The 16,188-nt window shown below is 29.9% G+C and overlaps 1 protein-coding gene across 2 annotated transcripts in view; it reads right to left on the reverse strand.

Annotated features, from left to right (window-relative positions):
* The window catches only part of LOC129974839 (twitchin-like), a 243,952-nt gene that overhangs the window by 89,245 nt on the left and 138,519 nt on the right, over positions 1 to 16,188 (reverse strand). For both annotated transcript variants that reach the window (XM_056087604.1, XM_056087605.1), the window contains 11 exons: positions 15,149 to 15,451; positions 13,989 to 14,270; positions 12,661 to 12,960; positions 11,277 to 11,579; positions 9,724 to 9,999; positions 8,296 to 8,499; positions 7,311 to 7,406; positions 5,659 to 5,961; positions 3,440 to 3,721; positions 1,729 to 2,028; positions 55 to 354 (listed from right to left, as the gene is read on the reverse strand). In XM_056087604.1, the coding sequence (XP_055943579.1) occupies positions 55 to 354; positions 1,729 to 2,028; positions 3,440 to 3,721; positions 5,659 to 5,961; positions 7,311 to 7,406; positions 8,296 to 8,499; positions 9,724 to 9,999; positions 11,277 to 11,579; positions 12,661 to 12,960; positions 13,989 to 14,270; positions 15,149 to 15,451 (2,949 nt within the window). The remainder of the gene's footprint in view (positions 1 to 54; positions 355 to 1,728; positions 2,029 to 3,439; positions 3,722 to 5,658; positions 5,962 to 7,310; positions 7,407 to 8,295; positions 8,500 to 9,723; positions 10,000 to 11,276; positions 11,580 to 12,660; positions 12,961 to 13,988; positions 14,271 to 15,148; positions 15,452 to 16,188) is intronic.

Raw genomic sequence — 16,188 nt, forward strand, 5'->3', positions numbered from 1 at the left:
TGGAAAAAGTCTCAAAATAATTTAAAATGAAAAGGACTGAAAGAAGGTACTCACAAAATCGTGGTTTGGCGATAATTGCATTTGAAGGATCACTGGGTTCTCCAGGTCCAGCCTTATTAATTGGCACTACTCTAAATTCGTATTCTTTTCCTTCTGCTAAATTAGGTACAGTAGCTTTTAATTTATCTCCTGGCACTTCTAAAGCCTTCTCCCATGGTCCTCCTTTCTCTTTCTTCTCAACGACGTATGCCGTAATAGGAGCACCGCCATCATTTTCAGGTGCAGTCCATTTCAGGTCAGCGTGGTCCTTATTCCAGTCAGTGACTTCCGGTTTTCCAGGAGCACCGGATTCCTCTGAAATAGGATAACGAGGCTTAAACCAATTTCATATGTTTTGAAAAAGTCTTATTAATGTAAAATTATGCTACAAAATTCTTTTTTTTTTTTTTTTTTTTTTTTTTCATTTTTGAGTCGTAAACATGAAAATTTATATAAAGAAGCATAAATCAAGTAAGGAAAATAATTTTTAAGCTCAGTTTGAAACTTAAGTTCAAATAAAAATTTAATTATTTAATCTAACTTTTTTTTATTAAAATGGATTTTAATCAACCAAAATTACATAATTAATCAAATTTAATTTGTAAATGTTAAAATGTATTTAATGCAAATACTGCATGTTTTACAGTTTGTCTTCACCCTTTTCTAATGACCTCTAACGTTTTAAAATACTCATCGGATAAATTTTCTTTACTTTTTATTTAAAAATATGAATAAAAAAACAGAATTTGAAACGTCCTTTATTTTATACCTTACATTGTGTAATTTAAATACTTCATTTTGAAGTTCGGAAATAATATGCTTGGAACTTGAAAGCAAGTGTAACAAGGTATTAGTCATGTAATGTAAATAAATATTTATGATTAATTGCGTATTATTTAGCTTCTTAATAAATATAAAGAAACTGTAACGATTATATGAAAAATATTAGTTTAATTATTCGTTATTTAGAGCAGTTCCATGCTTAAACAATAATTTTATAAGGAATTTTATTTGGAATATTGATATACAACAAAGTTTAGTTTGAAGTATTTGAAGTCACAAAATGCACAAGCAGAAAATTGGCGATTTATCACTTTTGAGGCATCAATTTCACACTTTTAGGATTACTAGAAAATGATAAACAAAATTGACACATTTGGCGACTTATTGCCAACAAAATGTTACAATTTGGCGTGAATGTCCACCATGCACCTGATTCTCCTGGAAAAAAAATGAGAATGAACGAGAAACAGCGAGGCAAAGTATCTAAAGATATAATTTTTTGTAAATTTTCAATTTTCCTAGTTGGCAAAAAAAAAAGTTTTGGAGATCGACCGATTTTGAGATGGGGGGCGGGGGAGCCATCGTTTTCTAAATATCGACGCATCCGTAATCTGATAGTCACGAGATTGTTTCAAACCGGTTAAAATTGGTTAATGACTTGAATTAATTAAGACAAAAAAAGACTTAAAAATAATAATACTCTCACATGATAACATGAAATTTGCTATAGCAGAGTTCAATTTTTTAATTTTTTTTATTTGTTCACAGAAACATTCTCTTTTTCCTAATTTATGAGCTAGGTATTTTTCTAAATAGCTTATTGAGTTTGTTTATCATGAGGTAATTTATGAGTGAAGGTGAAAATAGAATTAAAATAGGGCGAAAAAACATATAGATGAGTCTCACTGAAAGGATCTTTGGCAATAACTGGCGTGTATGTTTCCAAAGGATCAGATTCTCCTTCAGGATTCAAAGCTTTGACTCGGAAATTATATGCCTTTCCTGGTGCAAGTCCGGTCACTTCCATTTCAGGAGAATGTGTCTTTCCTACTGGCACCCAGTTGCCACTCTCAGGATCTTGTTTCTCAACTAAGTATCCCTCCAATGGATGTCCACCATCGTCTTTAGGTTTGTTCCACTTCAATTTGCAGCCGTCTTTCTTCACATCGGACACCTCTAATGGGCCTTCTGGTTTCGATGCCTTTGCTGGAAAATATTGATTATCAATTGATATTTGTTTTAAATTTACACTGATTATAAATTATTAATGCAGTAGTATGGATAATAAGCATGGCGTTCATTTAAAGAAAGCAGTTAAGCAGCATTTAAATAAACAGTTTATTTTCTCAAAAATAAACCCTAACTGGTATTCGAATTCCTTTTATCTTGAAAAAACTAAATAAAGTACGATTCTATTTTTTTTACAGGGGGGCACCCCTCCCCCTCATTTATTGTGTTAATGACAGTAAAAGTATAAGGTAAAAGGAAGTCTGCATAACATGTAGCGTATTGAATCGTTTGAGAATTTCTGGATTTTCAGCTAATCATAGGTGCGATGTCAAAAAATGTGTGTTTAAAGAGACAAGCTATTTGTGCTTGACCTTCTTGCCACCATACTATATATTCTATTGAGATATCGCTCATAATGTAATATTCCTCTGCCTCATATTGACTGTGCGATATCTCAGAAAGTGAAGGAAACATAACTTTTTTATATTATTGATTTTAAATCTAAAATTTTACTAAATATCCGCTATTGTAAAATTTTTACATTAAAATGTATTTTACGATCTAAAAATCCAATTCCTTCAGAGGGTTTTACAAAACTTCACATTACTGAACAACTTTGACATTAATTTAAATCTTAACTATGATCTCAAAAATGCATTCAGTGCTTTTTTTTTACAAAAAAATCAAATTAAATTGATGGAAAAAATAAATTAATTTAAGTGACGTCACTTCACATAACAAAAAAAAAATGCATATGTAATCTGACTCTAACTAAATGTTATTTTACGTTTTTCCATTCGAAAGATGTATTAAGGATCTAATATTAAATTTAAGCGAATCATTTTTCAATTTTGACATTCATTGAAACATGGCTTGTACCCATATATTGCAATCTCAGTTAAAATATATCTAAGCAGTTATCGTAACAATTATTCTGCAAATTTAATTTTTTTTTCTGAAATTTTCTAATGATTCATAAAGCTATAAGAAATTTTAATAATTTTGAAATTAAAATTTCATAGTTCTGAATGTTAAAAGCATCTAATATCAAACGACGACACATTTCCTTTAATTAATCATAAAAAAGATTTTCAAAAAGAAATTATAGTTAAAGAATTAATTAATGGATAATTTTATTGGTGCAAGAATCAGGAATGATTATGACTTGCCAAATACAAACTGAAAGAGCTTACTTAAATTTAGATCATTGTTTAGTTTAGTTTATTATTTTCATTATCTAATCCACCAATATAATGTCAGCGCATTTCCAATTAATTAAATATTAAACTTTTAAGTAAATTTCCTTTAAATTTTTGATAAATCCTTTTTAATAAAAATATCGTAAATAGTATAATATAACACGATTTAAAGAAAGCATCATACTTACAAAGAACTGTGATTTCCACATCGGCCTGGTCTTGCCCATGAGGATTGCTAGCAAAGATTTTGTAAATGCCACTGTCTTTCCTTTCAGCCTTTTCGCACTCAATCTTGGAATTGTAGGGCACGTTTTTGATCTGGAAGTCATACCTCTCTGGTACTGGACCATCTTTCAACATCCAGCGCACGCTTGGAGGAGGCTCTCCAGCAATTTTCACATCCAATGAGAATGGCTGACCGGCTTTCACCGTGATTGGCTTCAGTGTTCTGCGATCAATTCTTGGAGGCACTGTTGACAGAGAACAGAAAAGTAAGGGCATTTTACTTTTAACTTTTTTTGTAGTTCATTAATAATCATACAAAATTCTAAGTTATTAAATAATAAATTGAATTTATTTAAAAAATAGTTATTTAGAAACAGCTTCCATTGTAAAAATATTAAAATGAAAATTACCAAAGTAGTCCACCAAAATTTAGTTTAAAGAAAATAAGCGTATCAAAAAAAAAAAAAAAAGATAATAAGCTAAACTTAATATAAAACTGAAGTTCATCACAGTAACAAATGTTATAATTAAAAACTTTTTTTGTACATCTTGAATTAAATACGGTTTGAAACTGTTTGGCTTTAACTATTCAAGCAAAAAAAAAAAAAAAAAAAAAAAAAACGTTTGTGATGTTTATAATGAATTTCAGAATATTTTTAAATTAAAGTATTGTTTTTAAAAACTATAGTTAGCTGCAGTTAATACATGTTTTTTAAGAGATTTAGAGAGCCTTTATCATCGAAAGAAATTAAATCTACTGATTACTACGTCACATTTTTTTTCTGTACAAGAGTTCTCAGTTAAAATGTTTTAATTGGTTTGGTTATTTATTAATGACAAGTTTTAATTAATATAAATTCTCAATTAATATGAACTTGAATTTGCAGCTCAATCACTTTGAGATTCACTCCCTTGCAACTTCTACTACTAGTTTCAGTCATTTTTTTGGTAATATATTTTTATTAAAAATTTTGTAAACACTTTATCTCTGTTCTTTTTTCAGTTATTTTTGTCAACGTCCTTATTTGTGGAAATGAAGCATGTATTCAAACATATTGAAATTCAGATTCATGAAACAAATATGGATGAATTTAGATTTAATGAAATCATATATTGTTACAATTAAACCAGACTATGAAAAAGCTACTTCCTCCAAATATAAAGAAAATCTTTTTGAACGAAACGTTAAGAGAACTACTATAATAAGATTGGATTTTTTTTTTGTAAAATTTTAAGCAATTAAATAACTTTTTACCGTGATTTATATATAGATTAAAATCATTATTAGTTATTTATTCCTTGGCTTATTTAGCTTCGTACACCAAATAGATTAGTTTAGCGTGAAGGGATTTGTCAATTTTTTTGCCAAATCAAGTTGTATATAGTATATTAAGCATCCATGTTTCCTTCAATTTTCATAGAATATCTTTCAAAGTTCACAGTGCAATGCACATCCGAGTATATTTCATTATGAAGCATTTACTTGCAAAAAATTAATGAATTCGGTATCATAAGAGTTAGGTAAAGAACAAACGAACTAAACTTAATAAATAATCTTGCAATAAAAGATTGGTTGGTTGATGGAGTTTATTGGCGCAAGAACCATTTTTGATTAAACTGCGCCAAACATACGGTAAGATTAATCCTATTTTAAAGGTTTAAAAATTTCTTTCTAAATTGCATCATTTTCCTGAACTTGTCAACCTGTAAAATCTACAAAACGTAAGAGCATGGTAAAACAGAATCTAATAGTTATTTAAGAATCAAATCGAAAAGTAAAAGCCAATCATTTTTAAAAAGGTAAAAAGGTGGGGATGGGGTACTTTATGAAGAATATCTTTTAATTTAATTTGAGGAGAGTGAAAGTAGCGAATTCGTTCATTGTTAAATTGTGGACATTCTATTAAAATGTGAAGAACCGTCATAGGACACTGACATACTGTACATCGGGGTGCGGGTTCCCCCAACAGCAAATGTTTATGTGTGAGCCGTGTATGGCCAATTCTTAATCTGGTAAGAATGGTATCATATTTTCTACTAGGCAAACAAGGCCAACAATCGATTAGATGTTTTATTGTTTTAAGTTTATTTGCCTCTGTAAGATCCCACTGGATTTGCCATTTGAAATGCAAACTGGATTTAACGTGGTTTTTTATATCTTTGCAATAAAAGAACAACATACTTTTCCTCGGTTTCGCTGTGAGAGGTTTCGTTGCATCGCTGGGTTCACCAGGACCGGCAGCATTGATGGCTTTTACTCGATATTGGTAAGTCTCTCCTGGTATCAAATTCTCGACTCGTCCTTCACACACTGGCTTGTCAATCTGCGCAGCTTTTGACCAAACACTGGAATCCTTCTCTTTCTTTTCAATGAGGTAACCAACGATAGGATTTCCTCCATCCTTCAATGGTTTTGTCCATTTCAAATCTACCCATTCTTTGTCCCAGTCAGTGGGCTCTGGGATTCCTGGTTTGCCAGGAGGATCTGAAGGAAACAATTGTAACAAACTATTTCAGCTAAACTGCAGTGAGTAGAAAATCTGTCACTATCCGAATTATACAATTTTAAAAAATTAATTCAATCATTACATTCGAAAAACGACGAAAAAACGGATTTAAAAGATAAGAATATTATTTAATCTAATTGATAAAACATCAAATGAAACAAAAAAAGAAAAGAAATGTATGACCTGATTTAAAGACAAAATTAGTGTTTAATCTAATTGATGCAACATCAAATGAAGCAAAAAGAAAAGAAATGCACGACATGGGCTGCACTTAATATTGTATTTAGTTTTGACAAATCAATCTGCGAAGTATTGGTAAATCAAGGGAAAGTGTTTAAAGTGCTTAGATAGCTTTTCGAAATTACAAAAAGACAGGGGAAATAGATTTTAAAATCAGCTAGCAAAATAGAAAAGTATCAAATGTATCTCGCCTTCCATTACGTTATTCGCTGCGCATAAATAGTGTGGTTACAGTTTTAATATGTTAAAAAACTAGTTATTAATAATATGTGTAAATATTTGAAGAAATGTAAAATTGTGATATTAATTCATTCGTTTTTTCTTGCTTAAATTATGGAACGGCCTAGATAAGTTTTCGATAGTACATTGTCGGCCGACGGAAATTAAATGAATAGGAAATGTTAAGTCGATTGCAGGTGGTTTAGTGTTTTATGGCTTATTAGGTTGTATTTTAAGGGCCGGGATAGCCTGGTTGGTAGGGCGTTGGGTTCGCGTCCCTTGGGTTGCGAATTCGAATCCCGCCGGCCGAAGATTCTCCTTGTGTATGGTGGCTGGCGCACGTATAAATCTCACAAAGCCCTCCATGTCGAGAGTAATGCCACTGGGAATACTGGATCAGGGGTGATTGTTCTCTGATTCAGGTCTAAATTACGATCTGTGGATGAGTGAATGAAAGGCATGAATGAAGTCCACCCCGTAAAAAGGGTTGTGACATGTGTGTAGCTAAATCGTACTCTTGGATAGCGCTACTGAAAAAACAAGAGACGCACCCTTGGCTTAAAATCACAAACTTCTAAAGTCAGTGGACTTGTCTATGACAAGTGAGATTAGAAACAACAACAGGTTGTATTTTAAGTTGTACTCATCAATACAAAAATGATAAGTACTTTTATTCCATTAAAGCAATCTATTGTAACTGAAGTGGAGGGATAAGAATAATAAAAATTAAAAAAAATGAATAAAATTCTTTTTTTTAATTAAAATCTTTTTAATGTCCATGTTTGTTATTGTAACTATGTTTAGTCAAATTTCCTTCACGAAAAAAATAAATAAATCAGAAAGTGCAATTATTTATATATATACGCACCATAAGGATTCTTGGCGATGATTGATTTTTCAGCTTCCAGTGGTGTGGATTCGCCTTCAGCATTTACTGCCATGACTCTGAATTTATATTCTTGACCTATTAATGAAAGCAGAAAAACTATTACGAACAACTAGAGTGATAATATATAGCCTTTGAATAATAGTATTAACTAGGATAATAAGTTCAGACAAAGTGACAAGATGAACTGAAGAAAAATGAACGAAATCAATTTTATTCTTTTTTATTACCATTTTTAACTTTTTAGTAACTGTAACAAAATAAAATGGATCCAGACTAAAACGTTCGATTTTCGAATTTACCTCGGTACGCTATAATTCGGAAACTTTTATACAACAACATAATATACGGCAATTAAAAAACTGTTAACAAAAAATGTACATAAATAAGTTATACTCGCTAGTTAGATATATAAATTATAACAGCTGATCTTAAATAAATTTTAATATGCATGCACGATCTTCTGAGCATATATTACAATACAAGTTCGAATCTGCTTTAAAGTACCCATTTACTTCGCCAAAGATTCCAAGAATGCCGAACTGCCAAAGCTGAAACTGTAGACGGCTGACAAGGTAAGCAGTATAGTGAATAGGGTTGCTAAAAAGAACTAAACCATGTGCTTACTTGGGCTTTCATATCGGCGACCAAGTCAAGAGGCACAATAAAGTAGAGTTACACCCTAATTCAATATGTCATATCTAATCTCTGTCAGGAGTTTTACAACCAAGTAGTATAATCCATGTGATTCAATAAAAGAAATATAATGCGGAGATGTTTACAATAATTCTTTTTTATAATTCAGTATAGAATAATTTTATTTTAAATGAAAGCTTATAACACAGGCGTGTTTAAAATTTTGTAATATATTATAAAAATCCCATAATATATCATTATTTGAATTGTAAATTTATAACTATCTATTTAGATGTATTTGAAAGGCAAGCAAGTGATATTGTCACTTTACCGGGAAGCAAATTATTAAGTTCAAGTTCCGGTTTGCTTGAACGTCCAGCGGGAACCCATCGTCCAGTGCCCATGTCCATTTTTTCCACTGCATAGAACTCAATGGGAGATCCTCCATCGTCCTCGGGTTCTTTCCACTTTAGTTTACAACCTTCGGCATTGATATCCGAAATGTCTAAAGGTCCTCGAGGTTTGCCAGGTTTATCTAAAAGATAATTATATAGAGATCGATTAAACGAAACAGGTAAAATGCACGATGCAATCTTCTAGAACTGAGATACATATCATAAAATTTTTAAATAACAAATAATCTTAAAAAATGATATAATCTTATATATATTTGGTGCAAATATAATTTGAACTTTCCATTACCATAAACAGATAATTAAAATTAACAAAATAAAATAATAATGCTTTTTATCTAATGTCTATCCAATATGAACCACAGCGTCGTTTAAAAAGTTTCTAATATCTAGAATAAAATTGTAAATTACAAATATTTTATTCATAGCAATCTAATGTTTTTAGGGAAAATTCCGAAAAGATAGAACAAGTATAGATTGTATGCAGATTAAACAACTTGTCTACCACTAATTTAGTGTGTTAACAATTCGCATGAGGACGGATTTTGAAACCTTTTCTTGCTAATTCTGATCTTAGATTCTTATCATACGAAATATTATATAAAAGCCAGTAATTTGATGTGCACTTTGTTGTACCTTTAATAATACATTACATATGAAGGAAACTATCTCCCAAAAAGAAAGGCTAAAGTCAGGTGACACTAGAAAAAGTGATTTACAGAAGTTGTCATTATTTTATAACCTAGTCATAGTTACTTCCTAGCCTAGTCACTTGTCACATAGTTACTTCCTAACCTAGTCATCTGTCACCTAGTTATGTCATAACCTAATCATGTACGTCATAATCTAGTCGTCTGTCACTTAATTGCATCATAATCTAATCAACTGTAACTTACGTTACTTCATAACCTAGTCACATATTACCTGCCGTTCATAAGCATTATGGTATATTTAGTAACTTAATAATCTAGTAATGAAGTTACTACTAATACTTCATACACAGTTACGTCATAACCTAGTCATGTATTGCCTGCCACTCTACTTATAAACATAATGGTAGATTTAGTAACATAATTCATAACCTAGTCACATATCACCTAGTTACTTCATAACCTAGCCACCTGTCACCTAGCTACGTATTACCTTCCACTCTACTTATAAATATAATGGTAGATTAAGTAACAATAATAAACTGTTAATGAAACTAGTTACATGCTTTATTTTATTAGTTCGATATTTTAAAAAAGAATATAACAATATTTATGGTCGAAATACATAGTGCTGAGAATAAAATGTTTTAAGCCAATATTTATGATATAGTTTGCAATATTTTTCTTTTAACTTACCCAAAACAACTAAATTAACAATAGCCTCATCTTTTCCAGAGGCATTGTCAACGCACAGTTTGTATTCCCCGACGTCTTTCCTCTCAGCCGCATTGATGGTGATTTTAGTTCGATAATCTTCGGTTTCGATGGTAACTCGTCCTCCTGATTTCAATTGTTCCTTTCCTAAGAACCACAATTTCTTTGGCGGAGGTTCACCGATCACTTTAGCGTCCATTTTTACAGTTTGGCCGGCCCTGACGGTTATATCTTTCAAACCAGAGATCTGTGGTGCCACTGCAAAAGAGAATTCATTGATGCCAAATAACTAATTAATAATCAATTAAACTTAAGTAATTAGAAAAGTATTATTTTCCGTTCAATGTCACAGAAATTTCTTTTATGAATTAAGTTAATCGTTTGCATCATAATTCTTGAATGAATTCTGGTTAATATCTCAGACGACAGATGCAATTTCTTCTTTGTATTTTTTTAATGATGTTTTAAAGAAAAAGTTTAATTAGAAAATATGAACAGTATTATATTTTTTAGAACAACAGCATTTTTAATGTTATCTTTATTTCATTTCAAGAACACATCAAAGAAAAGAATCTGATTTTTGTACTTGAAAATATTCTAATCGTTACAGACTGAAATGTTTAGAACATCTTCAATATCTCAATATCAATATATAATATCTTAAATAACAATTAGAACTTTATTCTAATTGTTATTGAGGGTAATCTACCCTTTAAAAATTTCTTATATCTAGAGCACACTTGTAAAGCAAAAATATTTTATTCACATTTTGTTTCTTCCTCGTATTTAATTTGCTGAAAGTCTTCCTTCGAAATTTAGGATTAGAAATCCGTGAACAAGTAATTTACTCAAAATCCTGGATCTCTTATATTTCTTCTTTGTTTCTTAAAATTCAAGAAATGATCACAAATTCTTAGAACTTCTAAGAAATGTATAGGAAATAATTAAAAGAAAAGATATACAAATAATATTATTTTGCCTTTAAGAAGATAAAATATAATGTATCCTAAGGTGTTTAGTTCTTAAACAACATAACTGAATAAATGTAAATTTGCATTCTCAGAATTTATGTCGCCATGGATATATCAAAATAATATACATTAAATTTGATACAGATTTTTACTGATGCAAATTATAATCTGCTCTCAATTATTGTAGCTAATATGAATTGTTACAAATTGTAAATTGTGATTTTGTAATGTGGTTTAAGCAATTAATTCAAAATTTTGTTTGTTCAGCTGTGCAAGGTTTTCGACATAAGGTATTTTGATATGAAATTTAAATATATATTATTTCTATAGAGTGAAGTATCTTTTAACATTTTATTGATAAGAATTATTTATCTAAATAGAGATTTTTACCAAATTTTTTCCCAAAAATTATTTAGACGAACTTGCATTTGCTGTATCAGATATTTACTAGAATTTCACTTAAAAATATAATATAAAAAATTAAATAAACACATTGAATAATTGAAATCTTTGGGGTGCCGAAAAGAAATTCTCATTTTGATATTTCAAATTAATTTAACTTACAGAATCTGGGTTTGGCAATCACTGGAGAGCTAGGATCACTGGGTTCACTGGGTCCGGCTTTATTCACAGCCCGAACGCGGAAATTATACTCCATTCCTTCAATGAGATCAGACACTCTAGCTTCACATTTATCGCCAATGGTCTCTGTTGCTTTTTGCCATTTTGTACTGTACTTGTCTTTCTTTTCAATGATGTAACTTGTGATTGGAGCTCCTCCATCACTCTCGGGTGGTTTCCACATAAGATCTGCATAATGCTTGGCCCAGTCATGTGCTGTGGGCTTACCTGGTTTGCCGGGTTCATCTGAAAAAGAATGTCCTCTAAATAAATAATACTTCAGAGTAAAAAAGAAATTACTTAAAAAGTGAAACTGTTTAAATGAGTAAATTAGTTTGTTAATTAACTGTTCGTTAATTTATTTATATAAAATCTTTAAGTCTACAAAGAAATGGCAATTTTTCCAAAGTTTACTAAGAGCTTCCTATATTTAATGATTCATAAAGCAAACACATAAAGGGTCGCGAGACCGAAAGCGAGATGAGCTATAAAATCAGTACCTTTCCTTCCCTAAAAATGACAAAAAGATCTTTGCAAATAAACATGTAAAAAATGGAGGTAGAGGAGCATTATCTTTGTTATGCCACACTGAAGAGGTAGCACAGTAAAAATTATCAGCACCTGAATTTTTTAAATATATCTCAAAAAAGAATTCTTGTTCGAAAGATTTCAAATAAACTTTTTATACAATAGGCGACAATATTGACGCCTAATTGTTTGTAATTTAATACAATAGCTTTTGTTTTGTTTAAAATACTATGAATACTTTGTAAAATACTTTGTTTGTACTATGAAAATAAATTACTTTAATTGTGAATTGCACAATATTTTTTATTAAATATTAATAAATATAATTAAATAATGTGTTTGATTTGAAAATTTTTAATAATTGAAGAGATGATATATGAAGCAAGAGAAAAAATGTGTACAGTTTGTCACAGAATAACATAAGGTCCATTTCCTACCTTTTCTACCTTATCACAGAATAAGGTCCCTTTCCTACCTTATTAAGCAATGAAACGGACATCATGTGCATAAAAGAACTCATGGCAAAAGAGAATATTTTTAATGAAAAAAAACAGGTTCTTCATTGTAAAAATTATAGCAATTACAAATAATGTCATTATTTTAGCTCCATATTCTGAGATGAAAAATAATCTGAAATCTGACGTTTCAAATTTTTTTCTAATGGACTTTTACAGTTCAATGAAAATGAAATTTAACCTTATGATTTATAGCATTCAATCTAACCGAAGTACTTAAATATTTTCAAATGTCAAGATTATTTCTAAATAATAGCTACGGGTAACTAAGAAATATCTCTTACTGAAAGGATTCTTTGCAACAGTTCCCGTTGATGTCTCCAGAGGTTCAGATTCTCCTTCAGGATTGACGGCTTTAACTCTGAATTTGTATTCTTTTCCGGGAATTAAGCCAGAAATTTCAGCTTCGGGCTCTTTGGTGGTGGTGACAGGAAGCCACCTACCAGTATCAGTGTCCATTTTTTCTATAACGTACTCTTTGATAGGTTGTCCTCCATCATCTTCTGGCTTGTCCCATTTCAACTTGCAACCCTCAGCATGGACGTCAGATACCTCCAACGGTCCTTTTGGTTTACTTGGCTTGCCTGCAGAAGAAACGAATGTGCACTTATCAAGTGATTGCAATCTTTTGTTAAGCAGTTTTTGAACGTTCGGATAATAACATTGAATACTTTGTTTAAACAAGAATTTTATAACTAGGGGAAAAAAACAGAGACTCATGGAAAAAGTTTACTTATTTTCCTACGGAATTTAATGATGAAAAATGTAACTTTGGAAACTTTATGCCAATAGCTCGATTATCAATAAATAGATAAGATGCATTTTTTAACTTTTAAAAATTGTATGTAATTTAACCAAATAATGGATTAAATAATTTTGATTTCCAAAGAAACGAAAGTTATCTGATTATGTAATCTTCCTAAAACTTTAAATAAAATAGATTAATTTAATTAACTAATCTATTAATTAATAATAAAAATCCGTTAACTTTATTGTTCGCTGTTAAATTAAATAAAAAAGATTAATTTATTTGTTTCTGTGAGATATTTCTTCTCAGCTTAAACTAATATTCAAGCTGAATATTAGTCTATTAGAATTTTTTTAAAAAAGCTATCCTTTTAAATTTTTATTTTTTATACATCATATATTTTTATTTATTTAAAAAAAATTAATATATTATATATTTTTAATTTTTTGAAAAATTTTAATCTTTTTGTTTTATTTAAAACAATTATTTTTCTCATTATTGGACTTAATGCAAAGTAGAAATGAGACTCAATTTAATTATATAATTCCAATTCAACCTTTAAATTATTACCGTTGAATAACATTCAGAAACGAGACAAAATTAGAAAGTATAATTGTATTTTCTGCGTATATATATTTTTATGTATAAATGCAAGTAAACTTTTATTTGTTTGTTTTGAAAATGAAATATCTTGTTTTTTTTGCATTGGAATTTTAAGATAAATTAAAATCAGTAAAATTTTAGTAGCATGGAATGATATTTATCTCCGTAAAAATTGCTTCCTTATTGAATTATTTAGTAACTTAGAACACCAAAAACAGTTAAAAAGGGAGTTCACAAAAAACAAATAAAATAAAATCCTACTTAGCACTGTGATTTCAACTTCTACTTCATCTTTGCCAGCACTGTTCACAGCTGTGACTGTATATTTGCCGGTATCGGATCGTTTGGTTTTGCTTAGAATGAACAATGTATGGTACTCCTCGTTGTCGATTTTCACCTTTTCACCGTTAACCAGTGGTTCTCCTTTGAATGCCCACGTGATCTTGGGCGGAGGTTCACCCTTAACATCTGCATCGAGTTTCACGACGTTGCCGGCTTTGATGATCAGATTACCAAGGTTGGTCCTATCGATACGTGGTGCCACTAAAAACATTTAGAAAATAATTGCAAATTATTCGAAATTAAAATAATTCATATGTTGTTTTCGTGGTATACAAGAAAGTTTATACGTCTGAATAAACTAATAGAAACTGGCATTGGATTACACAGTGAGTAAAAAAAATATTGTTTTTATAAAATCGGTGGAAACCACATTTTCTGAACTTTTCATGGCCCGATTTAAGAATATCTTCTAACAGATATTATTTTATCGATTTCTTGCCAAATGTGGTACCCTGACAACCTTTATTTTCACTTCAATTCCTGAAAATCTTTTTGCTGCCATTACTTGTAGCCACCCAACATGACGGGCGTTTGTCGAATGTTTGAACGGTTGGCACGACTTTTACCATGTTCAGCGAGAAACTGGGAACTTATTTTTTTTATCCCTTTTTAGTTTAGAACATCAGCGTGCAAAAATGTGAGATCTAAAAGTGTACTGATACGTTCATTAATATTGAAAACTTTGCTAATTATACTAAAATGGTTGTGGTAACATAAAATACGGAAAGAAGTATTTGTAAACCTGGATTATGTTAACATTTACTTTGTCAGTTGGTTGCATATTTACTCTAAAGAATTGTATAAATATAGATGCAGAATTTTATATCGTTATTAATATTTATTTGATCCTTTTAATTATAACGTAAAACAGAATGATGTAATTTTTTTTTAATCAGAAAGTTTGATAAAAATTTAAATTGCAAATACGCAAACTTAACTGTAAAATATTATAGCGAATCTTTTTAGAAATTGAACAGAATAACAAAAAAAAAAAAAAAATAATAATAACGAAGAATTTGTTAAATGTATTTATATTTTTAAAAAATGGCATCACTTTTACTTTATAAAAATCAACTTACGGGATCTAGGTTTAGCAATAACTGATTGGGATGGCTCGCTGGGTTCACTTAGACCCGCTTTGTTGAGAGCAATGACTCTAAATCCATATTCTTCTCTCTCTTCTAGATCTTCTACTGTGGCTGAAGTTGCTGGACCAAGAGTCTCCTTGGCCTTGTGCCACTTATATGTGCCTTTCTTTTTCTTCTCAATGAGATATCCTGTAATTGGAGCGCCTCCATCAGACTCTGGAGCCTTCCACTTCAAGTCTACATGGTCACTATCCCAATCAGTAGCTTCTGGTCTGCCAGGTTTACTGGGCTCATCTGTGGAACAACAATTTCAATTTATAGGAAATTTAGTAAAAAAAATATACTTTTTAAAGTTTTTAAACAACAGTTTTTGTTTTTATTTATTTTTGAAATATTGAAATATATTTTTCTCAAATTAGTAAAAATTAATTTAGTAATAATCATTAACAGCTACTTAAATTCTCAAAAAACACAAAATAACAAATAGAGAAACTTTCAGTTAATTATTAATCATCATTTATTAACTTTTATTTATTAAAAATAAACTCCTGCACATAAAAAAGAATAAACGAAAAATCGAAAGCAAAATTTATGAAAATATAATGAAACGAGTCAAGTTAAATAAATGCTTCAAATTTTTGAATATTTTTAATTAGCACAGATTTATAATTTGACTAGATTCATGTGAGGAAATAATGTTTGATTTCTAAGGAACCAACTATTCTTCATTAAATGAAATATAGGTTATTGCTTAAATCTAATTATTTAATTAACAAAGGTAATGGAAACATAGAAAAAACTTCATTAATCATAGCTTATAGTTACATACAATTAATTTGTTTAAAAATGACTATATATACTGAATAGCTAAGAAGAGTCTTGTCTTAAAAGGGCTTATGCAACTTTTTGATTAATAAATTTAGTTATAATAACTACTAAATTGAAACGTTATTAATATCAAAACTATTGCGTGAAGTAGAGATCTGTTAATTAGAAACAGAAGAACAGAATTTAATTTTATATTAAAAGAA

The sequence above is a fragment of the Argiope bruennichi genome, chromosome 7 (genome assembly GCF_947563725.1).
Source record: "Argiope bruennichi chromosome 7, qqArgBrue1.1, whole genome shotgun sequence".
NCBI lineage: Eukaryota > Metazoa > Arthropoda > Arachnida > Araneae > Araneidae > Argiope > Argiope bruennichi.